Source organism: Salvia splendens, chromosome 4 (assembly GCF_004379255.2).
Source record: "Salvia splendens isolate huo1 chromosome 4, SspV2, whole genome shotgun sequence".
Lineage (NCBI taxonomy): Eukaryota > Viridiplantae > Streptophyta > Magnoliopsida > Lamiales > Lamiaceae > Salvia > Salvia splendens.
This window is the reverse complement of record NC_056035.1, coordinates 15,709,604-15,737,532: the sequence shown is the minus strand read 5'-3', so window position 1 is coordinate 15,737,532 and position 27,929 is coordinate 15,709,604. Positions and strand designations below refer to the sequence as shown.

Sequence of the window (27,929 nt, the reverse complement as noted above, 5' to 3'; positions counted from 1 at the left end):
TTTTGTCCCACATCGAAAGTGAAACATAAAACAATCAAGGATGTCTCTATAAAAGAAGAACACCTAAGAATGATTTTATCCCATATCGAAAGTGAAACATAAAACATTCAAGGTTGTCTCTATAAAAGAGAAGCAACCAAGAATGACTTTGTCCCACATAGAAAGTGGAACATAAAACATTCAAGGTTGTCTCTATAAAAGAGAAGCAACAAAGAATGACTTTGTCCCACATCAAAAGTGAAACGTAAAACACTCAAGGTTGTCTCTATAAAAGAGAAGCAACCAAGAATGACTTTGTCCCACATCAAAAGTGAAACGTAAAACATTGAAGGTTGTCTCTATAAAAGAGAAGAAACCAAGAATGATATTATCCCACATCGAAAGTAGAACATAAAACATTCAAGGTGTTCTCTATAAAAGAGAAGCAATCATGAATGACTTTGTCCCACATCGAAAGTGGAAGATAAAACATTCAAGGTTGTCTCTATAAAAGAGAAGCAACCAAGAATGAGTTTCATAAATTCGCAAGCTCATCAAATATATGTGGGCTATTACGAATTCTTGTATTAATTTATCTATAAAAATTATTTTTAAATATAAAATAATTTTTATAAATAAAAGTATTTTTTTAAAAATTCATTTTTTAAAAAAATTGATTTATTGCGTCAGCGTGACGACGCCCACTCACGGGCCGGCGAGTGGGCGTCACGCACGACGCCGGGTTGCGCCACGTCGCCTAGGCGCGTGGCGAGACGGCCCGTCGCTTGTCTCGGTGACACAGGACGCGGGATGGGACGACGAGCTGCAACGCGTCGCGCGACGGACCCGTCTCTCCGGGACGGATCGCGGGACACCGGCCCGACGCGTAGTGGATGCTCTTACCATATTCAAATAAACAAAAAATTACTCAGTATACACTTTTTTTTTATTACGGAGTAACATTTTAAGTTAATAAATTCCATCCAATTTCTTAGTTTTCATTCTATCAATTTAATACATTAATACTTCTTTTTAATAGTATATACTATTACTTAATTAATTTGGTGAACATGCACTCACATGAGAGTATGATTGACAATTTTTAACTTGATATGATAATTCAACACGAATATACATGAAATTAATGGGTTAGGGTGATATTGAGTTCATGCCCTTATCGGATTGACATATTACGAATTCGCATATTTTGTGTTGAGTTTAGATAACTCATTAATAACATCATTATTTTAATTAATTTTATTCTTTTTTAAAAAACTTTTACTTTATTTTTATTCTTTAGGTTCATGTAAATTATGTTTTAATTATGTAATACTATCATGTTTTAATATTATAAACTAAGTTTGTATCATTATTGCATTGTTATCCTATCATTCCATATTGTATTGTGTCATTAAGGGCACCCGCAATGGGGCGCCCGATGGCGTCCATCGTCCTCGGGCGCGGACGATGTCCACATTGTGGGTGCCCGCCATCGTCCGCACCCTACGTCGCGGACGATGGCCTATCGTCCGCACCATTGTGGCTCTGCGGACGATAGGCCATCGTCCGCTACATCGGGCGCCCCATTGCGGGATCGGCGGACGATGGCACGCGTTTTTTATTTTTTGTATAAATACCCATACCCCACCTTCATTTGTAACGTTTCATTTCACGATTTCACTCTCGAAACTCACATTTTTATTATTACTACGAAATGGATTCAAGTCCCAAGAGTCCGATGTTTGGGGAGACGCGTTGGCCGAGTACAGAACCCGCCGAATATCGATCGTTCGACGCCAACACGCAGTACGATCCCGAATTCAGCACGGAATCGTACGGTTTGTTTGACATGGAGCTGTCACCAAACCGACCCGTCTCCCCCTCCCGCCGCGCCGCCGCCGAGGTCGCCCCCGCCGACGCCACCCCTTCCGCCCCCTCCAAAAAGAAGCGGACCCGACACCGCGCGCAGAAGTTTCCACCTTCGGGAAATTGTGAAGAGTACGCCTCTGGCCGTACGAACTACCAGCCGGAAGAAACCCTCATATTGGCGAGGTGTTGGGTGGACATATCGGAGGACCCGATATTCGCGAACAACCAGAGGCAAATGGCGTACTGGGAGCGCATCGTCGAGCGCTACAATGCGGCAAAGCCGCCGAGTGCGTACAAGCGCCAACGGGAGCAGCTCCGCAAGCACTGGCACCAGGTGAATAAGCAAATCGACCTGTTCTCGTCGGAGTACGAGAAGTGCGCGAGGGAGCGGCGAGAGCTTGAGCGACGTGCGCTCCAAAGCGCTTTTGTCGTACCAGTCCCTGTATGGCGAGTTCAAGCACGAGGCCATCTGGGCGCTCTTGAGGGACAAGCAGAAGTTCCAAGGCGGGATTCTGCACACCGGGGCAACAAAGAGGACGAAGACCACCGAAGCTGGTGGTTACACGAGCAGCGAAAGCGGAACTCATCCGGTGGACCTCAACCGGACGTACGAGGACATTGAGAGTTCCGGCACACAGATGTCCTCCTTGCGTCCCATAGGCGTCAAGGCTGCGAAGGCCAAGGGGAAGGTGGCGGCGACATCATCCTCGACCGCCGCCTCCCCATTGCCGATCTCGGTCCCGCTCCCGACCCCGAACCCGACGGCCGCCGCGTACGAGCAGTTGGCAACTGCATCGATGGCGAAGACGTTGCAGACGCACAAGGCCCTCAAGAAGAGTACGGACCCCGCCGAAGCCGAATATCTCCGGGGGTTGATCGATGAGTTGAGCCGGAAGTTGGGAATTGCGTAGATTAGCCAACTTGAATCGTGTAACTTTTGTTTAATGAATGCAAACTTCGCCGGTTTTTAGTTAATCGCTGTGTTTTTTAATTTAGTTTGCATTACATATTTGAAAATATTTAAATTAATTAACAAAACAATAGTATAACATATAGAACGTGCCATAGGGCGCCCCATTGCAGGTCGGGGGTAGGAGGATAAAACTGATGATGTGGAGCGCCTTAGGGCGCCCCATTGCTAATGGCCTAACAATTATATGTTACGTATGGATCATGTTCGAATTTGAAGGGTAGTCGGTCGATTCGTGATTGAATTGAGAGTTTCCTTAATATAATGAATTCAAGTTGCCCGCAGGGGCGTAGCGCAGTTGGCAACGGACCTTAGAGCATCCACAACCGTGCTCTTGCTAGCGGCACGGTTGTGGGCCCGACCCCACTTTTTCTGCATGCTCTCTGGCAAGAGCACACACCCACAGCTGTGCTCTTCCGCAAGGACGAGCACAATTAATTTAAAATTCAATTACACAAAAACATTTCCATAATACTAAAATTCATTAAAAACCACAATAAATATTACAAATTACAAATAAAATAAAATAAAAAAGACATAATTAAAATCATAAAAATTAAAAATTACATAATTAAAATCCTAAAAATTAAAAATTACATGATTATTGGCTAATATTACCCGAGGAAGACTACGCATCCGGGGGCACCAACCCTAATTGTTTTTTGAGACCCAATATCATGTCCTCGTGCGTTTGAAGTTGCGTGGGGGTCATAGTTGACTTATCGGCCATATTGAGTTGGGCCAAAAGGGCCCACAACGAGTTGTTCGGGGGTGGAGGTGGAACATAGGGTGCGGGGACCGACGGAGTCGCGGAGCGCCGGCGGTCGGCCGCCGCCTTCTTCCTTCCTTGAGGTCGGCGTTGGGAACCGCTTGGTCCGGCGTCGGGGCTACCCAAGTTAGCTCCGGCGAGTTGGCTAGCCACTTCTTCGGAGCCGAAGTCGGATAGGGATACAGACCTTGACCGTTTGGAGGAGCCGCTCGAGGAGGATGTTACGCCTCCCATATACCTCGGGTGGAACCGCGTTTCCTGCCAAACGTTGAGGTACTTGAACGACTTACCGTTCAAGGATTGGTAGGTGCTCAACGCGGCAGTGATGATGTCGACCTCGCTCCGGCCGCTCCCGGCATTCCGCGACTCCTGGAGGAAATAGCCATTGAACTTTCCAATTTCTTCATTGGCTCGGCCGATGCAGTTACGCACCATACTCTCGTTGCGCTCGATCGTTCCAGATGGCCGGTTTGCAGTGTACCGGCAAGAGACGCGCCACCAAAAGTGATTGCCGAATTGGTTCGTGCCAACCGCCGCATCTTCGGAGATTTCGAAGTACGCCTTGAACAATTTATCCATCTCCGGCGGAGTGTACGGTGTTCGGACACCGCTACGAGTAGGAGCCGGCGGAGTTTGGGAGGAGGGGGCGGTCGGCCTAGGCTCCGGTGTCCACCCGTATCGCCCTTCGGAGGCACCTTGGTCGTCTATTGGGTATGGCCGGTAGCCACCCGGAACGGCCGAATCTTGGGTGAGAGGAGGGGCCGAATATTCCGTTTCCGGACTAGCAAACGGTTGTGCACCAAACCATTCGGGGTTCCAACCGTGAGAGGGCGGGTTGTCATCGCCTTGGCCGGACATTGTTAGGGTACGAGAGAATGAAGATGAAAATGGATATGGGAGAATGAAGATGAGAATGAATATTGGAGAATGAAGATGAGAATTGTGTAGTTTGATGTGAATTTTTGGGTGTGAAAGTGGGGATATTTATAGATGAAAGTGTGTATTTTTGGGGGGAAAAAAATAAAAAATAAATAAATAAAGTGTAAAAAACGGTAATAAACGGTTATAATTTTTTTGGGAAGTGAAATTTTTTTTATCGGTTTTTTTAATTAAAACCCGATTTTAAATTTAAAAAAAAAACATTTAAAGGCTACGGCTATGCCGTTGCCCAATCGCCGCGCGACACGTTAGCTGCTCGATGCATCGAGCAGCGCCGTGCCAGTGGCGCGAGCGCAGCGGCGGTGAGACACATCCGTTCCAGCGGCGCGGACGGCGGTGGCGACGGCTGCCACTGTTGCGGATGCTCTTAATAAATTCGAGTTAGATGAATGTTGACAAATTAACGATCAAAACAGTGTCACGTGATTTGTCAGCCATACATGAGAGTAGCTCTAGCCTCTATAGAGGTAATCGGCTGTAAGTCTATATGCCATAGTCAACTTTTTTGTTTTAGGGACAAAAAGGTGATTCGCTCACCCCTGGCGCCCCCATAACCCGGCCCGACATCGCTATTAGGTGGGAGGAACTTACACTGGTAACCAGCACACAAGGAGCCACCACAGTGGTGAAACTCCCACACTGCGGCTGCCAGCATTCGATCCTGTCTGCTTAGGGACAATCTACCACCCAGGAACCAACTGAGTTAAGCCCGTGCGGGCACTTTTTTGTTTTCTATACTTACAAAACTGAGTATAAAAGTAATAAATTTTGATCATTTTCACAATATTTGAAATTCAAATTTTACACAAATCTGACATCGAGATTTATGTACGCAACATAACATATTTTATCCGAGTACATTTGGAGTAGTAGTATGAAGGTTGGCATAATTCTTGGAATTCATATTTTCTCTCACTTCATTGCATTGTAGCCTTGTAGGTCTTTTTATTATTGCGAGATTGTGCATATATAAACAATGTTCGATAAATAAATCGAGTACATTTGAATATTTTTTATATTTATTAGTCTCATTTTTTTGGGTGATATATACCATAGTCATTTATGTTAATTTAACATAATTCAAATAGGTAGTAATAGTATCGACAGGAAGTCAAACAAATTTGAACTCATCTCACAAAACCTAGAACACTAAATACTTCCTTGTCACCAATATCTACAATAAGTTGTAGTAGTAGATGATTAAATAAAGAATGATGTACAAATAATTATTGCTCAATATCTTTTTGGAATAAAATGCAAATCTTAATTATAAGGTAGGAGATTACGGTTATCCTGAAAATAATTCAAAAATCTTAATAAGAAGCCAAGGCAAATTGCAATAAACCAAAAGCACTAAAATTTCGAAAAAGAAAATAAAGGGGTAAAAAGTAGGGAAGAGTAATCTATAACTAATTACCTGAAAAATAGGCAATCTATCAACATCCCACTTCCACCACCCACAATCCCAACTTTCATTCTTAAAATCTCTTGTGCATTTCAAAAGCAACCGTTATTTTGTAGAAGCACAAGCCAATAAACATCACAAAGGTTGAAAAAAGTAGTCAGGTATTGAGTACAAGGCAAGAAGATGCAGCAAATAAATGATGGAAGCAGCAAGAAACGAACTCTTCTTGCAAACAAAATTGGAGCCATCTTGTCCACTGCCTCATCACGATGCATGCCTTTCGGAGGGGAAGATGATCGCGATGCTGCATCGAACCAGACTCAAAAATGCATTGCGCTGCCATGCCAGCGACCGGGCCCCATCGTGGTCGCCTCCGCCCACCTCGCCAGGAAGTGGAAGACCAGTTTGAAGAAGGTGAAGCTCAGGCTCAAGACGAAGACGAAATCAGCCAACAAAGAGCCTCCCGAGGAGCTCTGCAAGAAGAGGATACTCATGGGAGAAAAGTGCAGAGCCTTGAATCTATCAGGTGTTCTTCACTATGATAATCAAGGAATACTCCTACCTGAAGCTGAAGATTGATTTTCATGTATTTTTGTGAATTCACCCTCTCTGTCTTTACTCTTTCAGACTTTTCCAATGAAAATTTGTCCAATCTGTTTATGCTCATTGGTAGTAATTAACATATCATTTCGTGTTCTGATGAACAAATTGAAGTATCAATACTTCATAAGAGTAATACATATCAAGGCACAAATTCAAAAGCAGATCTACTTTTCATCCATCTAAATTACAAGTATGAAATGAATTTTCACATTCTCAGAGGCTTCAATCCTAGAGACAATCGAAGCCTGTTCTGCTCTGCGATCTCAGGATCTGGATGGTCTGTTCCATCGTCTTTCTTTGCAGCCTTCTTCTCTTTCTTCTTCTTCGGTGGCTCATCCTCAGGCCCCTCTCCTCGTCTTTTGGGGCTCATGCTGGACCGGTGCCTTCTGCGACGCTCGTCACCATCACGGTCCCTGCGATCTCTACTTCTACTACGGCTCCTTGAATGGCTCCTCCTCCTCCTGCGGTCCCTCTCTCGTCTTTCACGCTCTCTGCCTTCTCTATCTCGCCCATAATCTTTCTCATCTCTTAGGCGATATTTGTCCCTGTCTCTATCTCGTCCTCTTCCACGGTCTCTATCATAATCTCTCTCGTAGTCCCTATCTCTATCTCTATCGTAGTCTCGATCCCTGTCATAGTTCCGATCCCTGAAAAATCAGAATTCTGTCGGTCTCTGTGAGTACACCTTTCACTTTGTCCTTCTGTAGAATTTCACCAGTAAATTGCCCAGAAAAGGAATTGAATGGAAAATGACGAGTAGTAATCCAACTGGTTAACACAACCCCTCAACTGAAGGAATTTAAACGGACTGGATAGGAATAATTAATCAACATTTGAAAAAAAGAGTTGAGAGAAACGGCTGATCCTCTTATCTTGATTTCTAGAACACATTGAAAATTTGAACAATAGAGAAGCATTTCCTTAAAAGCAATGCAGATGAACACAAAAACCTACAATGACAGGCTTCAGACCCGTATCATATATTGCAGTAAGGTGCACTAAAATCAATTGGATAACAAACAAATAAACACACAAGCTAGTTCTTTGTACTGTCACAAGACTCTCAGCCTACAATATTTTGTTGCCTAAAAAAGTGAAAATATACATGAATAAGTACAGCAGTAAAACAACTAGTGACGAAGTGCGACAAAAAAGAAGCAAAGGGACAATTTTATGCTATACTTTCAATGTTTTGCAGAGAACGATTGTACGATCCATCATACTTCTCAGCTGCACACTGCCAGTGCAGAGAAACCTGGCAGGATCACAATGTTTTGATCTAGGATGCTGTTATAAGCCACAAAGGCTTGAAATGCCATGTTGGTCAGGCAATCACCATAATTGTGATATTTATGATCAAGTACAATCATGATTTAAACAACAGCATCCAACTTGCTTAGAACTCCAATGAAAATAGAGAATTAGAGAACATCATAGAAACCAAATTTTCTTGCTTCACAGTAGTAGTGGAAAATGAAGTGAGTTAACACTGGGCCCAAATCCCAAAACTAAATTGCTGATGACAAGCAATATTTGAATATACAAATACAGCACACAGAACAACATGTACCTGTATCTGTTACTATCACGTTTCCTATCTCGATCGTTTTCCCTAGTTGGACTTCGTGCCCGGTAGTAATCCTGTTGTTAAATAAACGAATAAGAAAAGTTCTCCAAACAATAAATGGACATAAAAATTAAAGTAAAATGATACGCATAGTGTATTGACCTTGTCACTGACAGTAGAATCTAATCCATCTACAAGTTGGTCATCTTCATCTTTTTCCTCTTCCTCTTCAAAATCATCTTCAAGAGCACTTCTTCGAGGCTCAAGAGAACCAATTCCTTCCAGAGTCCATCTGCAAGCAGAAAGTTAAGCTGATATTCAGGACAGACCAATAAATATTGCACATACATCAAACAAAAGAAACAACCAATGAATTACTCGGAATATAAATTTTTGCTGAATCAGAAGTTAGAAATTGGATATGCTGAAAGAAATGGTCATTATGATTTACAGATCTACAGAGGCATGTTCACTTACAATAACAGTTTCTACCAGTTCATATAATGGCCAATCAGAAACTGTAAAATGTTACATTTAACATTATTATCTCAGTGATCATGAGATAATATGAACTTGTTCTGCATTCTCAAGTTCACTGTTCCACCTATAGAGAACCGCACTCACCATTCATATTTCATAACAAACAGGTTTAGACCAAAGATTAAGATACCTTCAGTGGTTCTACAAATTTAATGGAAAAAAGGTTAACAAAATAAAATTGACTATGAGAGACTCAAATTTAGCATTATGGCAGTAGCTGGTCACATCACATACATACTTAACAGTAAGGAGAAAAAAGCTCCACCAGATAACATTTCATTATATGAAGTGAAGATATTGCAAGAAAATTGAAATAAACACATAAGCACGTTAAGAACCTCCAAAATTGCATTTCAGATACCTTTTTTTAATTCGAGGTAGTGCGATGTCACATGAGTAATCTTTTGTCAAAAGCTCATCGATGTACACATCAACATGAGTCAATGTGAATTCTGTAACAATTAAGCCAAAAAAACTTTTTAAAAAATAGCACAGAGAAGAAGAATTGACAGTTTAAAGAATTTGAACAAATAGCACAAACTGGTGTGGATTGACCAATAAATTTCAAATACTAAAAGATTGGTTAGATAATCTTACTTCCAGCATTTAGCTTGAGCCTCAGCTTCCGGTAATCATTGTATAAAGGTTCCAAGTAAAGGTAAACATCAATACCCATTCCCGTTAGACGCAAATAAAAAGCTCCGAGCACACGAACATATCTAAATCAAAGACCACAAGAAAGTAGGAACAAACATTTTTAATCAATAAAGAATGAGAAAATGGACTAGCAGGAGTAATATGGAAACACCAAAGTGAAGACTTTCTTAGAATTTGAAGTTCATGCTATTTTTATCAATTACAGTTCATGTAAACAAAACCACATTACTAAAACTCAACCGGAGATATATTCCTTCCGTCCAAACTTCGACCAAAAGCTATCACGTCATGCATTTTTAAATCTGCATCAAACTAGACAAACAACTTTCCACTGGACTTCAAAAACATTAGAAAACGCCTCTCTCCGCGTTGATGAAAATGTTTTGCACAAACACTAGAATACAGGAGGAAGATAAGAATCGAAAATCAAAAGGAAGAAGTTACTTGTACTCGGGATTTTTATGAACTCGACGACGATTTCTTTGCCGGGCTGAATCTGGAGCATCTTCATAACAAGGCACATGAAAGGGGTGGGTTTTCGGGTGCCGCCGTGAGTTCCGCCGAGGTGGTCGAGCTCCATGGCCTTGTCGACGAGTGTCTCCGCCGTCAACCCGAAGCATTGCTCCTTCCAGTAAGTATGCTGGTAGATTTTGGTCCGCAAAATCTTTTCCACCAGATTTTGGGGGTTTGTACCCCTTATAGCGAGGGGGTCTGTTCGATTCGCCATTAGAGAGAATCGTTTTCAGCCGAAAACCTAACTCCCAATTTCAGAGAGATTTTTTAACCTCATCATCTCCAATGTACTGAAAATTCCTGATTCCTGATTGAACTCCGTTCCAACATAGACATCGCTAAACCCTAAACCCTGCGGCCTGCTCCCTGTACCCCCTATCCATTCAAACTTTCAACTTAATCCGCAAACTAGAGTGTTCAATTCTCTTTTATTCACCTTTCGTAAAATTCACACACAAATTAATAAATTATATGTGGACAATATTTGATGTACCAGAAATTAAAAAGATAAAAACTTAGTCTTATATATTAATATAAAAGATAATTTATTTCAAAAGTAAAATATAACATGTTTTATAGGATACCAATTACCAAAGATAATTTATAACATGTTTTATAAAAGATAAACTTATTTATAAATGCCTCATTCATCATACCAATTACCAAAGAAACTCTATCTTACCAAATTTTCTTTATGAAAATTAATCATTCTCACTCTCAATTGAATTGTGTAATATTAGTGTTTTTAATAAATTATTATGAATTTTAATTGCAAAATAATATTTAATCTTAATTTAAATTGAATTTGTTGGGAGAAAAATAAACATGAAATAAATATTGAGATCCACGAATAATTAAGAGAAAATATAAGTTAAGATGGAGAGGGTTGTAGGTAGTATTTCTTTAAGAAGAAATAAATGAAGTAAAAAGTGATGTAAGACATTAATATTAAAGAGATTTCACGAATTAGAGATGGATTGTAAAAAGGGTTTGAATTCCCTTAAATCCAACTGCATAGGTTTTCTTACTAAAACAATCATAGACAAAATTTTACTATTAGATATCTCTATTTGAGCAGAAGCTCTCCACAGTTTTAGGTAGGTAAGTGTTGAGATTTGGCTGAGTAGCACGACCCGAGCTTGTGTAGATAGATTTATACCCATTTTATGATTTAAAAAAATCACAAAATATGTATAAACATGAATGTACTAATCAGTTTGAGCTTCAGATTTGCCGGCGTCTAAATTTGTGTAGATCTCATTTTTCTTGCTATTGTTACATGCTCGCATTTTTTACATTCTATTTACACAAGAAGGTAGTGTAGAAGTGAGAAGATTAGGGCGACGTATAATTCACATGTTCATTATATGGAATTAAGACTATCTAAAACTAAAGTTAACAGAAATTGGACTAATCTCATCGAAATAGTATTCGTTCTTTGCAAGTTTTTTAACTACCCAGTGATGCAATTTGTGAATGATGAATGAAAACTGATAATTGTATATACAAATTTGCATGCTTAGTTTAATTATATTGTTATTATGGAATTTTTAGTTTAATTAATTATCGAATTAAAACTGTAGTTTATATTTTCAGCTCTGTTTCAATAATTTAAATCCATTTGTAGTTATAAGAATGAAAAAAACAAACTCAACGAAAAAAACAACAAATTGAAAAGGTAGGATGAATTGGAGGAATGGATACATGTTAGCAATACAGAAGTCTTCCAACTAAATGCAGTATGGAACGCAATTGAGTGAAACTCCCAGAGCTTAATAACTGATGATTAACTTCAATTACGTATGACAGATCGGTACATCACTATGATTCGTCAATTGCAAGGATCCGACCCGGATGCTGATCATCGCCTTTCTGGATATTCCTCTATTTGATCCCATTCATTGCTTCAATTCCCGGTCGAAGCAATCGCAAACCCTATCTATCTCCGCCAATGCTCACATCTGGATTGACATGTTCCATAATTCATGAGAATGAATTATCGGTGATCGCGAGCTCTTAAAAGAATGTGGTTTTCCTTTTGGCGATCCAGGGATAGACTATCGTTAGATGAACTCAGGTACTTCTATATATGCTGCATTCTGCGACTCTACCTTTTCGTATATGATTTTTGCTCTACTTGCGATTTCTCCGTCCTCGGTATCGGTACTGGAATTAGTTTACGAGGACTAGGATACCCTGCATTGAACTTTTGGCTGGTGGATCGGGTGAATTGGTGCTTCTTATATGCCATCTTGAATGCGAGATTTCGGAAAAAGGGATTAATTTTGGCTGACCTTTCAGAATTTGGGATTAAATTCACTAACCTTGGACTGCAAATTGGCATCAAAACACAAAGGGGTCTTTCCACTCCACCTAGTTCCTTCAACAGTGGAACACTTGTTTATTAACACAAAACTTACTTTTTATCTCTTTGACTTGGCACATTCCTGTGATGTTCCACTCCTTGCTGAAAAAATTGTCTTATGGTTATAAGAGGTGTATTCACGTTACAAAGTTGGGATTTTAAGCATAAGCAAATTTATTCTTTCTGTTGCTCCATCGTTGCCACTGGAGTCAGAGAATATCATAGAAGACCAATGCTTGATAGTTAAGAAGGGTGGCATATGTGTATTGCAAAACCTAGTCGGCAGGAGTGTTCGTATTATGGTCCACCGAATTACTGAATACTGAGTACAAGGTGAAGCAACATCTTATTTAACTATAATAGGTAAATTATGGTATAGTGTAAAATCGTATGGAATCTGGATGCATTAACTCTAGTGGATGGTGTATGGTTGCATGAGTGGCACAATAATCGTTTTCCCCTCTAGGTATTGTGGCTCTAGACATTATTGATATGGTGGTAGCCTGGTAACTTGGGATGACTTATTCCTCAATTTGGTAAGCTGACTGGATTAAAAACGAACCCCATACCAGCGATGGATATGTCCTGCCTCATGCTCTGGATGTGCCACTTCTCTGCCTATATCCTAGCAGGCATGTTATTTCAGATGAATCTCTGGTCTATTTCGTTCTAACTGTTAAGCTAAAAGATCAGTTTGACTACGACAATCAACTTGAAGTTGGCCAGAGCTCAATCAGACTTCTTTACTGGAAGGAATTAAACGAGATAGATTGGATTGGGGTGACAATTACTAAAATTCTGTCACAAACTTATCTTAATTGTGGAATCTTAGTATGATGACATCTCATGGAAAATTGTATTGCGTTCTTCACATGCATCCTTCTGTTGCTCAAGTGAATAGAGCCCTTGACTGAGCAGGAAATGAAATTTCTTCCCCAAAGTGACGCTCTTTTAAGGACCAAATTATATTGAGAATTTGTGAAAACTACCTAAGTCTCTTCCTTCAAATATCATATATGGGAAGGAAGAGATAGGTGGTCTGAGTTTGCTCTTTGAGGGGTGCAAATATCATATATTTACTGCCTTTTTGTGGATGCCCTTGACTATGCAAGCTAGATATTTTGTGCAATCCTAATGAATAGTGGCCCATTTATTATGCAAATTCAAGCTCTCAAGAAGCGTAAAACTTATTTTATATTTTCTTATCGAGGTTATATGTTCTTGGTAGTTGGGTTTCTGGTACTTCCCCATTATTTTTATGCATTAAGGCATAGCTTGTGGCTTATATTTTCAAGGAATAAGATTTAGATGAACCGGGCTTGAGGATATTGTACTTCTTTGAGATATCTTAGGGAGATACAGAAGAAAGCTAATATTTACTGCCTTTTTGTGGATGCCCTTGACTATGCAAACTAGCTTTTGTGCAATCCTAATGCATGGTGGCCCATTTATTATGCAGATTCAAGTTCTCAAGAAGCATACAACTTTATTTTATAATTTCTTATCAAGGGTATTTGTGCTTGGTAGTTGGGTTTTTGGTACTTACCCATTATTTGTAGGGTAAATAGCCATTTAAATCACCAAGTTGGGTCAAAATCTGGTCTATCCCACAAAGTTTGAAATCCACTAATTAAATCACGAATTTTCAATTTTTCTAGTTTATCCCATGAGTCGAATTTTAGGTGGAATTTTTGTTGATGTGAATTAAGATTTCAAGATGGATTAGGATTTAAATCACGAAAAAGATGCGTGTATAATCCAAAGTGTAATCACAAGGAGCTTGATCTTAAAGTTGGATTGAGATTTGAAGATGGATTTCAATGTAGAGATGCAAAGGTTCCACATAAAATTCGACTCATGGGATAAACTAGAAAACTGAAACTTCGTGATTTAACTATTGGAGTTTAAACTTTGTGGGATAGACCAGATTTTGACAACTTGGTGATTTAAATGGCTATTTACCCTTATTTTTATGTATTAAGGCATAGCTGGTATTCCCTTCGTCTCAAAGGTTCAGCACGAGTTTTTAATGCAAAAATTGGTAAAGTAAGAGAGAGGTAGAGAGAAAAAGTAATTAAAGTACTGTTAGTGGAGAAGGGTCTCACCTCATTATAGAGGAAAGAGTTTCCAAAATTAGAAAGTGCATATTCTTGTAGGACGGACTAAAAAGGAAATAATGCATATTCTTGTGGCACGGATGGAGTAACTTACTCCCTCCGTTCCTCCATAGTTGAGTCATTTTTCCATTTTGGGAAGTTCCCTCATAGTTGAGTCATTTCCCTATACAGTAAATTTTTTCTCTTTCTTACTTTTCTCTATTACTTTATTCTCTCTACTTTACTCACTTTCTACTTTATTCTCTCTACTTTTTTCCCTCTCTTACTTTTTTATCTATTTATTTAACACACTCAACATCCCTTTCTTAAACTCCGTGCTGAAAAGTTTTGCCTCAACTATGAAGAAACGGAGGGAGTATATTCCAAGAATAAGATTTAGATGAAGGCTTGAGGATATTGTACTTCTTTGAGATATCTTAGAAAGATACTGAAGAATTGTGGAACACTGGGTGTAATGGGCTATATGTTAGTATTATTCAATATACTTAAATTTCATTAATAGTAATAATATAAATATGTAATACTCTCTCCGACCTTAATAAATATAAACTATTTCCTTTTTAGTTTGTTCCTAAAAAGTTATGAACTTTCTAATTTAGGAAATAGTTGAGTAACACATTACCCCTACACATCATTTTATTTACAACTTATACCATTACAATCCAACTAAACACTACTAATAATGTGGACCACAATCATCCACTAACCGTACTTTCACTACCTCTCTCTTCACCAATTTTGCATTAAAACTTGTGCCCCACAAAATTTCATATTTATCAGGGATAGAAGGAGTATATGGTTTACACAATGGTTGGTTGGACTCGTTATTTATTGTCTGATTCCCGGGAAGCTTGGAATTTTAGATAGGGAATCATAACTGGGGTTGACATTTGGTACCGTAGAGTATGTGTTTATAAAGTGATTAAAATCATTTTGTTGTATCAGTTTCAATAATTTTATCCAACCAAGCTTCGAATATATCATTCCTATCAGCTTAAGATGATGTGTTTGTGTTGTTTCTGGTATATTCTTTGGTACCGTCTGAATGTATGTATAATTCTCAAATGCAACATGTATATGTTTGCTCTCAAGCTTCTCAGTATTTTATTTCCTTCTACTTGTTCTCTTCCCCAGATTCATAGTTGATCAACTGAAAAAAGTTCAAGTCGTGAATGAAGTTAACAAAGTATGTCATTGTCTTGCTATCGCTGTTATGTGTTCAAGTTGGCTAAATTTTGGGTGTTCCTGATGCTGTTTCTTAACCCCATCCTCATGTGCTACATGGTCAGGAGTTTGTCATTGAGGCTTTGAGATCTATTGCAGAGTTGATAACATATGGTGACCAGCATGATGCTGCCTATTTTGAGTGGGTCTTCAGTCCATTATGTGTTTTATATGCTCATATATCCTCTTAAGGTCCATACCATTTTCTTTTTTATGCAATTCTTATCGTTTTGGTCCCTTTTAGGTTTTTCATGGAGAAACAGGTCATGGGCGAGTTTGTACGCATATTAAGAATATGTGAATCTCTGATTTTCTCACGCCAGCTTTTGCAGACAATGAGCATAATAATACAGAACCTGAAAAATGATCATTCTATATGTAAGCTCTCCTAATAACATCTGGTTCTTAAGCACCATATTTGCCTAGTCTGTCCAGTTCATGGATTCTCTAAGAAGTATTTCTTTGCAATTTTTTGCAGACTATATGTTTAGGAATGAACATGTTAACTACCTCATAGCATACCCTTTTGACTTCGGAAATGAAGAGTTGTTATCTTATTACATATCCTTCCTAAGGTGTGTCAAGATAGCCCTCTTGCTGTTCTTTGTATTTTTTTTTCTTTTATCTCGACCACTTGGTATATCATTTTTTTGATTTCTGACTTTGATTTTTCAACTGCATCTGGACTGAGAAGAGCGATAAGTGGGAAACTGAACAATGATACAATTTCTCTCCTTGTTAAGACAAAAATTGTAAGTTTATGAGTCTTCTATCAATACTGATGGCAGTCAAATACATAATAGTTACAAGGAGTGCATTTGCATCTGTCATTTTTGTAATCCATGGTTAGAAGTGCTAAGAGCTTATCTTTCTGTTATTATTCTAAGTTCATTGATTTAGACGATCTTCTGAATTGAACACTTGGTTGAAGTATATTTATCGAAAGGTGTTAGAGCTGGGGGCAATTCTCCACGAGCTCAAGAAATTACCAATCAATTTGTAGCATTAGAATTAGCTAGGACTAATGAAATTGTGAGTTCTATTTGACTGAAGTTTTCTGTAGACTTTGTTGAGTATAGGTTTAGTTGGGGAGAGCTTTGTGTCATACAAATTAGACATGCTACATATCTTAATATTTTTTATATGTCTGAGTGTGCATAGTTGTAATTATGGTATCACACTGGTCTTCTTCAGCATATGGACTTGATACGGAAGGAAATAAAGAATATGTGAGTATCTTGATTCTACAAGAGATTGTCCTTTGGAACTTTTTTTATTATCATACGGTTTCCACATGACACTACCAACAACTAATTTGAAATTGACCTTAAGAGGCTTGCATCTCTTGAGCAGAACCTAGTAGAGAAGTTCAAAATAAAACTGAAACGAAACAGGTTATTGATGGCTATGTTTTCAAAATTTCAGCTAAATAATTTGACATCAATTTCTCAAAAAAATATATGTTGCTTTCGCATATCTCATTTTCTTTGTTCTTTTCTCCTTTGCTTCCTATTGGTTTTAGGATGAAGTAGTTGGTTTTCCCCTTTATGTTGAGGCAATACGGTTTGCTTTGCATGAAGAAAGTATGATACGAACTGCTGTTCGTGCTTTAACATTGAACGTTTATCATGGTGAGTTTTTCTTAATTTGACTTTCCTTTCAAAACCAATATGGTTAAAACCCTATGTTTTAAACAATAAGCGAGCTTACTGATTTGCAGTTGGAGATGACTCTGTAAATAGGTTTGTATCCAGGGCCCCACATTCAGATTATTTCCTGCACTTGATCGAATTTTTCCGAGATCGGTGTATCCATTTGAAATCAATTGTTTCAAATGCTAAAAAGTAAGATGCTGAATATCATTTTCCCACCTGTAATTCTTTATGTTGTTGCTACTTGCTAACATGAAGAATTATATTTTGAATAGGAGCCAAAGCGCAGAACTTTCATCCTCCATTCTTTGTGCTGTTGACGAGATTGAAGACAATCTCTATTACATTAGTGATGTTGTTTCTGCTGGAATCCCTGATGTTGGGAGGTTGATAATGGACAAAGTTCTGAGGCTTCTGATATTTCCGTTGGTTCTGCCATCCCTTAGGACTGAAGCTGTCAATGTACATACCCACCATTCTATTTGCTTGCCCTAATCTATGCATATGGAAATTTTCATGAGCTCTTTATATTTGGTTGATTGCTGGTTTATGGGTCTATATAAATATTTTTGTGACTATCTGAGTTGCATATATTCAGGAACCAAGTCTTGGGGCTGTCACTTCTTTATATTTACTGTGTTGCATTCTTCGCATAGTCAAAATCAAAGATCTGGCAAACATTGTTGCTGCTGCTCTTCTATGTCATCCAGAGATGATTCCTGAGAGTGCTGAAGCTAAGATCAATGGTAATCTGTTGAGCCATGCTTCTTCGGATTTAGCCAGCCAAAATAAAGATGCAAACAATCAAAATTCCATGTCCGATACCAAAAATCATATACTGCACAGTGCCCTCAATCATATGTATGGTGGTATGAGGTTTGCTCCGAGGTATTCAATCCTATATCTCACATATAGCTTTATTTGTTTTTTCATTTTTCCCTTAAAGCATTCTTGGAATACATTGCTTAGCTGCTTTCTTTGGAAGTATTATTTTTTATATAGATTACTGATCCCTTATCAGTCGACAGTTGAGACTTAATTTTACAGTCAATGGGATATGAACTTATTTACACGCAGCACATCCGACATGACTCTAATGATGCCTTCTGTCATTTAGTTATGAGTTCATTATTGCATTATAGAGTAGTGGTCTTGGTAACTATCGGGTAGCGCAGAGCAATAGAGAATGATGATCCCCTGTGCATCTTTGTTAGGTGAATAATTGCTGAATAAGGTGAAAGGACTAATAATTCTGTTGATGGAAATGTTTTCGTCTTATTAAATTAACTTATTGAGATATTGTTAGCTTTTCTGACAGCCACGGATTTTCATTGTACTCTTTTGTTTTAAACCGCTGTATGTTTTATGTGTTCAACTGTACAGGGAAGCTTTGCTTTCATTTGTTGTCAGTGGAGATGAAGTTCAAGTCTCAGGCTCCTTAAATGTTCTAGCAACATTGTTGCAGACTAAAGGTCCCTAAAGCTCAAGTTATCTAGCTATTGGCTGATAAGCCTCATACACAATTAACTAAGTGAACTTATGCATTTGCAGAACTAGATGAGTCAATGGCTGATGCTCTTGGCATACTTCCGCAATATAAACAGCATAAAAAGAAACTGCTGGTATGTGGTGGGAAGTTTTGTGCTCTATTTAGGGCTGGCAATTTTCGACACGACACGATAATCCGACACGAATCCGCACGAAATTATTGGGTTGGGGTCAAGTCTTATTGGATCCGTGTTCTTATCGGGTTGACCCATTAAGAACCCGATAATTTCGGGTTGGGTTCGGGTCGGATGCAGGTCGGATACGAGTAACCCATTAAGAAATAATATTATTATTTTTATTATTATTTCAAAAATATATATTACTTTAATTTTTTAATTTCTTATAAATTAGGTTTAAATAGTATAAAACGAATTTTAATTGTGTAAATTAGGTTAAAAATTAAGGTTTAATCGTGTAATATTAGGTTTTAATCATGTAATATCAGGTTCGGGTTGTTATTGTGTCGTGTCAACCCATATTATATCGTGTCGATAACGGGTTCGTGTCGGGTGCGGGTCGTGTTCGGATTTGAAGGTAGCAGGTCGGGTTCGTGTTCGGATTTACAGTTTCCTTAACAGGTCGGGTTCAGGTTAGGCCTTATTGGGTTGGGTCATTATCAGGTTGACCCGATAACGACCCAATCCGCACGATTTGCCAGCCCTAGCTCTATTCGACTAATAGGGAATTTTTATAAATAATTTTCAATTGGAATCATGAAGTGAAGGGTGGTTATGCTAAAGGCTTTCCCATCATTGTTGAAATGTCTGGAAAAACTGGAGCAAACTTTACCGCTTCAATTTGATACCCCCTTTTTAGAGTATGTATATGTATATTAGAAGACTGATGTTGATGTTTGATGATATTCAAAGTTTTTGTCCTGGGCCAGGAAACAGTAAAGTTTATTTAAGTATAAAAAACTATTTCTTATAGTTCCTCATATGATGTTAAATCACATCTAGCATTTATATGACTACAAAGTTTATTTTAAGTATGAAAAACTATTCTTATAGTTCCTCATATGAGTCACTTGGTGCTCTCAAAATTTGTTCAAGGTTTTTACTCAATTCAGCAGGTATATGCATTCACCCTCCATTAAATATCTTTGTTTTCCGGCTCTCACAGATAGTGTTAGGTCGTAGTAAATATTCTTCAGTAGCATAATATGTGCTGCTGCCTGCTTTGTTTTTTGTTTGTACTCTTGGTGATGTAGTCTTTTGCAGCTGATAGAACAGTGTACGTGATGTGCATGTTTCAGTAATGCCTGCTTTGTTGTGTGCATACAGCAAGCCTTGGTTGGGGAGGATTCTGCAGAAGAGCAACTTTTCTCCTCAGAAGGTAATAAGGTCAAAGATCGCATCAGTGGTGAACTAGATATCTATCTGCAAAAGTTGAAGGTATATAAATTCCTTTATCTGCTTTTCCCTGTTGAACTTTTTTGTTCGCTTTATTGAATGAGACATCAATGTTTGGAAAAATGAGATAAAAACATTTTTTTCAAGTGATATACTACTTAGTTTTTAGTTCTCTGGAGTTGGATTTAGTGACTGCCTCCTAAGTTACTTGGTGCTTGAGAGCAGTTTTGCCTCATCGTGTTTTCCTATGGAAAAATTTATTCAGTTTTTTCATACATTAATTTGCCACATTGTCTTTGTTTTTCTTGACTTAGCCTTTTATCATGATAAGATTTGAGATCCCGAGACTCACAACAAGGGTGATATTTATCCAGATTCCACTAACACTTAACGTGGGAAATTCTCACATTCGCAATGGTCCATGTAGAACAATAAATGAATAAAATATAGACAAGCGTGGAAAAATGAAATATATTAGGGAAAATAGTACTCCCTCCGCCCCTTAAATATAAGAACTATTTCCATTGTAGTCTGTTTCTTAAAATTATGCATTTTGTATTTTAGGAAACTTTTTTCTCTCTAATAAGGTGGAGCCCATTCTCCAGTAACAACACTTTAGTCATTTATTCTTTCTATCTCTCTCTTACTTCACCAATTGTGCATTAAAACCCTTGTCCCTTCAAAAGTTCATAATTTTAAGGGACGGAGGGAGCAGTTGATTATTATCATTGTACAAAGCACCTATATATATTACAAGAGACTAAGCCTGACTAGGACACAACCTATGTGGATACTTATTCAATAACAGTCCATATGTGACTCTAGAATCATGAATCATTTGTTGACATCACAGCCATCAGAGCAGGCTAAACAATCAAGTTCTGAAACATAATGACTTGCCATTTGAAACCATCATCTGGTCATAAATCTAATTTCAGAATGCTGGCTGATATTGTCTAGAATTTCTTTTTAAGCCAAGCGGATCAATTAACATGGTCGTAAAAGTTTTAGCGATAGCATAGAACTTATTATACCTTGTTTTGTCCAGCAGGAGTATGTAGGAATTTCATGTGTACACCCAGAGGTTGGAGCGAGTCCCCGTGTGCATAGATTTCAAGTATGTACTTTTCACATTACAGAAATTTAGGTAACAAGGGGCAGTGCCATGGCTCATTTGTATTGGCTTGATTTTGTCAGTTTCATGAAGTGCTAGGCTTACTTGTGGGTGCATGCATAATTTTGAGCAGGTCTTTCAGAAATAATCTTAATAATGAAATAATAAACTATATGCAGTCCATTTGGTGAATTTGTTAAATTTGCTGCTGCAAACAGATAAAAGTATTCTGAGTCTCAGTGGGAAAAAGTTAACTTTTTCCCTTGTATAATGATCTTGTTTTCCCCTCAATATTCCACAAATGTAGATCATATAATTCCTGGTCCAACCCCTTTGAGGAAACCGAATCAGTTTACACACTTAGTTGCATCCCTTGGTACTGCTTAATAAACAGCAAACCACACTGACTTTAAGAGAATAATTCTTATATAGAAATTATAAGAATATTGTCTTGTGCTAAAATGAAATTGGGCCCACCTTATTTTTTGTTTTGTTATACAATCTGAAAAGTTATTGTTTGTTTCATGCTTTTCAGTTCAAACTTCAAACGCTCTTGTAATGGGTTATTGGTCTCATTTTTAGGTACTCGATTCTTTGGTTAGTCTCTTCTGCAGATCAAACATCTCTGCAGAAACATTGTGGCATGGTGGTTGGCTTTTGCGGCAGTTGTTACCTTACAGCAAAGCGGAGTTCAACAGTCATCATCTTACTTTACTTACTGTAAGTGACAATACAAGCAAACTTTCAGATGGATATCTGTTACCCTAATTGTCGGGAAGTTTTAGTCATCTTATGGTCACTTGAGTGGATCTCTGGAAAATGATACTCCGTTGGCGACTTAACATCACCATTTGTAATCATATATTTGGTCCTCCTTATGGTCATGCTGGAATATGGATGAAAGGTTCACTTAGCAACCGTAAATTTCGACTAAATATTTTGTGGTATTCCTATGGTTATAAGTATACTGTCAGCAAATAGTTGAGCATACAATGACAGGACCTCTGTCTGCAGGATTCATTTCACCATTCCACTGCTCGTGTTCTAGAGGAGGCCAGAGGAACTTGGTTAGATCTGTTATTGGCAGCTATTTGTGACCAGTGGAGAAAGTGCAAAAGAGGTATGCCTTTTTCTCTCTCCTTTTCTCCTATTGAACTAAGAATGATTTGTCGTGTGGCTAATAACTCATGGTAAATAATCTATCTGTTCAGCAATTGAGGTTCTTTTCTCCTATTAACTAAGAATGATTTGTCATGTGGCTTGTAACTTGGTAAACAATCTATCTGTTCAGCAATTGAGGCATCTTCTCTGCGAAAAGATCCAAAGTGTATCCTATTGCCGCCATTCAAGTCTGCCTATGACGGTCATTCTCTCTCTCCCCCCTCCCCCACATGAGTGATCTGAGAACATTTTTAGGAACATGCATCTTATTGTTATTCTTCTGTCTTGCAGAGCATGCATCATCTGAATCATCATTTGCTGCCGGAGAGAGAATGTGTGAAGCAGTGAAGGTTTGTCCTTCAGTAATAATTTATTGTTTATATGTGGATTAAGTCTACAGAGTCTGCTTTATTAGACGTAGATTGGATGCATGAAATGTCATGCACTTCTGTAGACAACCACTGTATATTGACAAAGTTCTCACCTCCGTAGGTGTTTGCGCTGCTTCATCATCTCCACATTTTCTCACTTGGTAAAGTTTTGCCAGATCAACCTCCTGTATTCTCTGATGTTGATACTCCAGAGAAGTCCAGAGCAAGGAATGCTGGTTTAAATCTTCCAGAACTTAAACCAAATGCTGAAATCAATCTTGGTAAATCAGATTTGAATTGCATCTTGTTTGTGCGCTTCCATCATTTTGCATGCTTTTTGTCTGTTTCTGTCATTGCTCCTGTTGCATTCCCAGAAGCCTCAATAGGCCAACTATAAGGACTGAGCATGCATGTGAATAATTGAGTTCCGTCCAAAGTTTTTATGTCACTTGCTTTCTTCTAATTGACCTGGTTTCCTGTTTATCTCTAGTGGGTACAATCCCATGTCGAATTGCATTTGAAAGGAGTAAAGAACGGCATTTCCTCTTTCTAGCCCTCTCTATGAGTAGCTGTGGTTGGCTTGTCCTTGCGGAGGAATTACCAGTAAAACCAGGGCGAGGATTGGTACGAGTTGTGGCACCATTGGCTGGATGTAATGTGAGTTGCTTTCTCAAATAAATCTTTACCCCATATGATTAAAGATCAGTGTGTAATCATGCTAAGAAAATGCATCACCGAACCCTGTTCAGAAAGATATTTGAGGGTTGTGAACACATGAGAGATGAGAGTAGCCTTCCTCCCTCATCTTATTAGATGATCTCTTAATCTTATGTACTAAAGCTGAGCATAATTTCAAGTTACATCGTTGTGTTTTCATTTACAGATTTTGTGCTTTCAAGTGTATTTTATCCTGTTTGATATGCCTTGTGTTAGGACATACTGTTTCTTACCGAACAAAAGATTATTGAACTCAAAGGATATGGCAGCTGATTGATTCCATATATACATACTTGGTTTTTCTCTTTCAGCCAAGAGTAGACGATAAACATTTAAAGTGGCTGCACCTTCGAATCCGTCCTTCCTCATTCCCATTTACAGAGACCGCTATATATGCTGGACATAGCAAGGTAAAATCTAAAGCTTTGGTTGACGGAAGGTGGACTCTCGCATTCCAGGATGAGGAATCCTGCAAGAAGGCAATGTCTATGGTTGTAGAGGAAATGGAGCTGCAAAGTTGCATGGTGGAGAAAAGTCTAGAACCTTTACTAGAACTTGATAGAAGTACCGACGATTCGAGACTGCCTGAGCGTGTGGAGGATGATAACACAGTGTAACGGTGGACCTCATGTTATTTGCAGATGTTTGAATGCGCGGTTAGTTTTCCCGGGTGAGGTTTCAAGCAGCCTAATGTATGTGAGTTGTGTTCCAAAAGAATCGTCAGGTACAGAATGTATAATAGAGCATGTAGTAGTCAGTGCCATTCTTTGTAGTATATAGTAGATTACATATATATACGCTCAGTCTTTTGTATGTGAGATTCTTTGACCAATTTCATCTCCGGCACCCAGTTATGAGCTTTTGTAACAGTACATAGTTTTTCAAGAGCTAATGAAAGAGAAAGTCCATTCTTTTCTAGCCTTTTTCTCCTCTTCCCTTGATATTATTTTCTTTGCTAATTATGAAAAATATTTTGTCAAGTCCATCACATGCTCTGTGTATTGTTTGGGACTCTCTCTCTCTCATGATTGCAATTTTCAGAGTTTCATAACAGAGGGTGCATGTTTTGGGACCAAATTCAAAGCACCATGTGTCAAATATATGTGAAAGTAGCTGCATTTTCAACAAGATTTTTTGAGCTTCTAAAAAGCAAAAACCTTGAAGATATTTGATTGACCTAATTTACCTATATTAAGGATGGTTATGATTTAATCACGTCCTTATGAGCAAAATCATTCCCTTATTTAATTACTATATTGCTCTTACTTTTGTTATTATCTGAATTATGTTAAATCTCACTTCACATTATGAATTATCTGTGAAAGTGAAAACTTCAGAAAAATCAAATATCCCCACTCACCCAATCAAACCCTGGACCAAAGATTCAGATACTAGTAAAGAAATGAATCCATCTTAAGTCTTCGAAGGCTGAAAATAGTTCATATACACTTATTTTCAATCAACAGTTTTTTTCATCATGTTCATATACGAAACGTGATCTAAATTCGATCAAAAAACAAATATAGAAGAGTTTAATGAAAAAGTTAGTAGGATTCTCTAATTTAGTCTTATTTATCCATTATATTAGGTCATATAGCAAACGCGATTACTTAATAAGTCAAGGAAAATGAAAGGCAAACCAGTGAGTCACCAACATTTGCTAAAAAAGACAAGGAAAAATCTGTACTTCCCCGATTTGGATTGTTTGTTGCACTGCTTTTTCTGTACGCTCTTTGCTGCTTCGTTTTCATGTGACACCTGTTAATATTTTACTTTCTCCTTTCTATGTCGGCGTGTGTCGGTGGCATTTTATATCATTGCCATACTCCTCGAAGACGACACTAGATTTTGGGCACATTAAAATAGAAGAAATAAAGAAAATTGAGATAATAGTGTTTTACTCTCTTGTTCCACCATAACGAGTCTCGGTTCATCGTTTTAGTCCATCTGCAATTAAAAGTCTCGGTTCAGTTTCACTAAAATTTGTAGGTAGGTTCTATATTCACTAACTAAGAGCATCCACAATAGTGGAGTCCAAGTCCAAGGCCAAGAAACTTGGCCGGGCCACAAACAACTTGTCCACCTCAATAGTGGACAAGCCCAAGCCACAAATTATTATTTTTTTCATTTTTGGTTATATTTTTATTTAACTATAATAAAAATTATCTGACTATAATAAATAAATAAAAATTACATAATTTAATAAAAAAATTCAAACCAAATCTTCGTTGTATTATAAATAGGGGAATATTATACAACGAAAAATTTATAAAAACACTAAAAAAAACACCGCCATCGCCGCCTACTCGGTGGCGTCAGTGGCGGATCCAGGATTAAAAAACGGAGGGGGCGAAATAAAATAATAAAATATTAAATATAATACTTCAATATGTTTTTTTAGCAAAATGAAAGTCTATTACAATTCAAGTAGCTCTAGCATCTGTTAACCGAGACAACTGATTTCTACGGGTATCCATATCTTGAAAACGTTTCAAGATTCTTTCATTAGAAACACTAGCAAAGATGGATCTTTCATTGTATACTACCAAACTGTCATTCAACCACTCATCTCCCATCATATTCCGCAAGTCAGTCTTGACAAATTTCATTGCTGAAAATACTCTTTCAACAGATGCAGTCGCTACAGGTAAGATCAATACCAACTCAATCAGACGATAAACCAACGGAAAAACTTTATCTTTCTTGGTTTCAACAATCTTCTGAGATAGGCTAGCCAAATCTTCAATACCATTCAATCGTGCATCTCTTCTCACAACATCAACAAAAGTTTCAAGTTGTTTAAACAATTCAGTATGTTGAGTCGATGTGAAGTCCTTTGGGTAAAGAGTCTGTGGGTAAAGATGAACAAGCTTATGAACATTAAAAGCAGCGAAATCATTTTTTGGATCGAGGCATGCCATACAACTTAGCAAGTCTGTGGATGCCTCAGAGAAACGATTTTCCATCTCTTGTGTAAGTAAGTCGACGACCTAATTGACACACAAGAAAGATTAAATATCAAGATGATTCTAATTTAGTAAATGAATAAGATATTAAATTTCAAATTACCTGACAAAATATTTCAACGCGATAATGATGGTAGTTCTTGATGTTTGAACCATTCCTTTTACTAATCCGCTTTGGAGCATCATCATCCATGTTTGTTATTGAAATGTCATTTGCCCCACAAAAATCATTCACTTCTTGCAAGAAAGTATCCCATCCAAATTCTCGAAATGATCTCAAGCTTTCTTTCACATTCTCTATCAAGAAAATCGCATTTAATGGTTATTTTTTTCGGTCAACGGGGCGACGTCGGAGACAACGGAGGGGGCGGATATGGAAAATATACATCCGAGATAAGGGAAAATTAGTCGCACGGTGGGGGCGACCACCCCCACCTGCCCCCTGGATCCGCCACTGGGTGGCGTCATCAGAATCCGACACTTCTTCTTCACCACCTTCGTTGTCGCCGCCGCCCACCGCTCCGGCCTCCGCCCCTTCGCGGAACCCCAACTTCAACCTCGGTCTCAGTATGAGGTCGTAGTACATCCCCTTGGTGACCGGGTCGGTCGACTTCTCGTACAAGAACAAGTTCTCCTGAAGTTGCTTCATCATCTGCACCTCCAGGGTACGGGTCAACGCCGCCGCGGCCGGTGTTGGGCGTGATGTAGACGCGCCCACATCAAAGAGTTGGGTGGCGGATCTAGCTTCTCGGATTGCGGCATGCTATCCTTGTGGACGTGGGCGCCTGGAGAGTGACGGGGGGCTCCTCCGAAACATCGTTGTTCAGGTCGAAGGTATGTGAGCCGCTACTAGTGCTGTAGTTGCTGGCGATGCCGAGTCTTGTCCGCTTCGCACCAGGAGCACGCTCTTCCTCGCAAATGGCCCTGAATTTCGGGGAGTCTCGCAGAACGAGGAATTCGTCCCAGTAGGTGAACTTCTTTAGTATTGAACAACTGACACGACAACGCTTGTATGTCGGCTTCGCTGCGGCCCCTCTCAGCAGAGCGGAGTTGGTTTTCGTATATGCCAGTGAACCTCTTCAGGGCTCTAGTCATCCTGTTGAACTTCTCCGGCCCTGGTCGTGTGTACGCTGGACGGTGCCTGTTGGTTTGAATTCGTTGTACTTCTCCGGCCCCTCTCCAGGACGCGCTTCCAAAAGCAAATGACGGTCTGATCCGTACCAATTGTGGCATCCGTCGTGATCCGTACTCCATATCTGGTTTGGAAGGGGGTGGGACTCGATCTCCACGGTTGGGAAGGTGGAAAGTTGTCGTATCCCGAGTCTCCATAGCCGGGGGAATCATCATCTCCACCTTGCATTTTTGAGAAATTGTAGAGAATGAAAATTAGGGTTGTCCAAATGTGTGTGAAGTGAAAAAATGGGTGGAATGGAGTATATATGAACAATTTTCGAAAATTATTAAATAAAAAAAAGCTGGAGTTGGCCTGGCGCCGCGGCTCTCGGCCGCCACAATAGCTAGCCGCGTCCCG

General features: G+C 38.8%; 2 protein-coding genes and 1 pseudogene across 8 annotated transcripts; 2 read left to right on the top strand and 1 right to left on the bottom strand.

The window, feature by feature from the left end:
• The first annotated feature begins 6,114 nt into the window (after positions 1-6,114).
• Positions 6,115-6,510, top strand: LOC121800721. The gene has a single exon (XM_042200231.1). It carries the CDS (start codon positions 6,115-6,117, stop codon positions 6,508-6,510), a length of 396 nt encoding a protein of 131 aa, XP_042056165.1.
• Positions 6,511-6,574: 64 nt separating this feature from the next.
• Positions 6,575-10,221, bottom strand: LOC121799131 (annotated as a pseudogene).
• Positions 10,222-11,472: 1,251 nt separating this feature from the next.
• LOC121798820 (protein TRANSPARENT TESTA 9-like) lies at positions 11,473-24,350 on the top strand. Of its 7 annotated transcripts, none has more exons than XM_042198024.1 (21): positions 11,473-11,888; positions 15,428-15,479; positions 15,583-15,659; positions 15,762-15,895; positions 15,996-16,092; positions 16,212-16,269; positions 17,040-17,148; positions 17,238-17,361; positions 17,445-17,631; positions 17,768-18,057; positions 18,553-18,641; positions 18,721-18,791; positions 20,001-20,111; positions 21,121-21,186; positions 21,766-21,903; positions 22,198-22,303; positions 22,475-22,546; positions 22,636-22,694; positions 22,837-22,996; positions 23,206-23,372; positions 23,744-24,350. In XM_042198024.1, exons 1-21 carry the CDS (start codon positions 11,836-11,838, stop codon positions 24,047-24,049), a joined length of 2,526 nt encoding a protein of 841 aa, XP_042053958.1. In that variant the 5' UTR covers positions 11,473-11,835; the 3' UTR covers positions 24,050-24,350. The 7 variants fall into 7 exon arrangements, with proteins under 7 accessions (XP_042053958.1, XP_042053957.1, XP_042053961.1 ...); XM_042198023.1 differs by having other exon boundaries at positions 21,118-21,186; XM_042198027.1 differs by having other exon boundaries at positions 11,473-12,509; positions 21,118-21,186.
• The last annotated feature ends 3,579 nt before the right edge of the window (positions 24,351-27,929 follow it).

Coding starts and splice junctions, on each gene's coding strand:
- LOC121800721 (XM_042200231.1), top strand. CDS start 6,115: ATGCAGCAAATAAATGATGGAAGCAGCAAGAAACGAACTCTTCTTGCA.
- LOC121798820 (XM_042198023.1), top strand. CDS start 11,836: ATGTGGTTTTCCTTTTGGCGATCCAGGGATAGACTATCGTTAGATGAA. Junction 15,480..15,582: donor TCGTGAATGAAGTTAACAAA/GTATGTCATTGT, acceptor CTACATGGTCAG/GAGTTTGTCATTGAGGCTTT. Junction 15,896..15,995: donor GAAAAATGATCATTCTATAT/GTAAGCTCTCCT, acceptor AATTTTTTGCAG/ACTATATGTTTAGGAATGAA.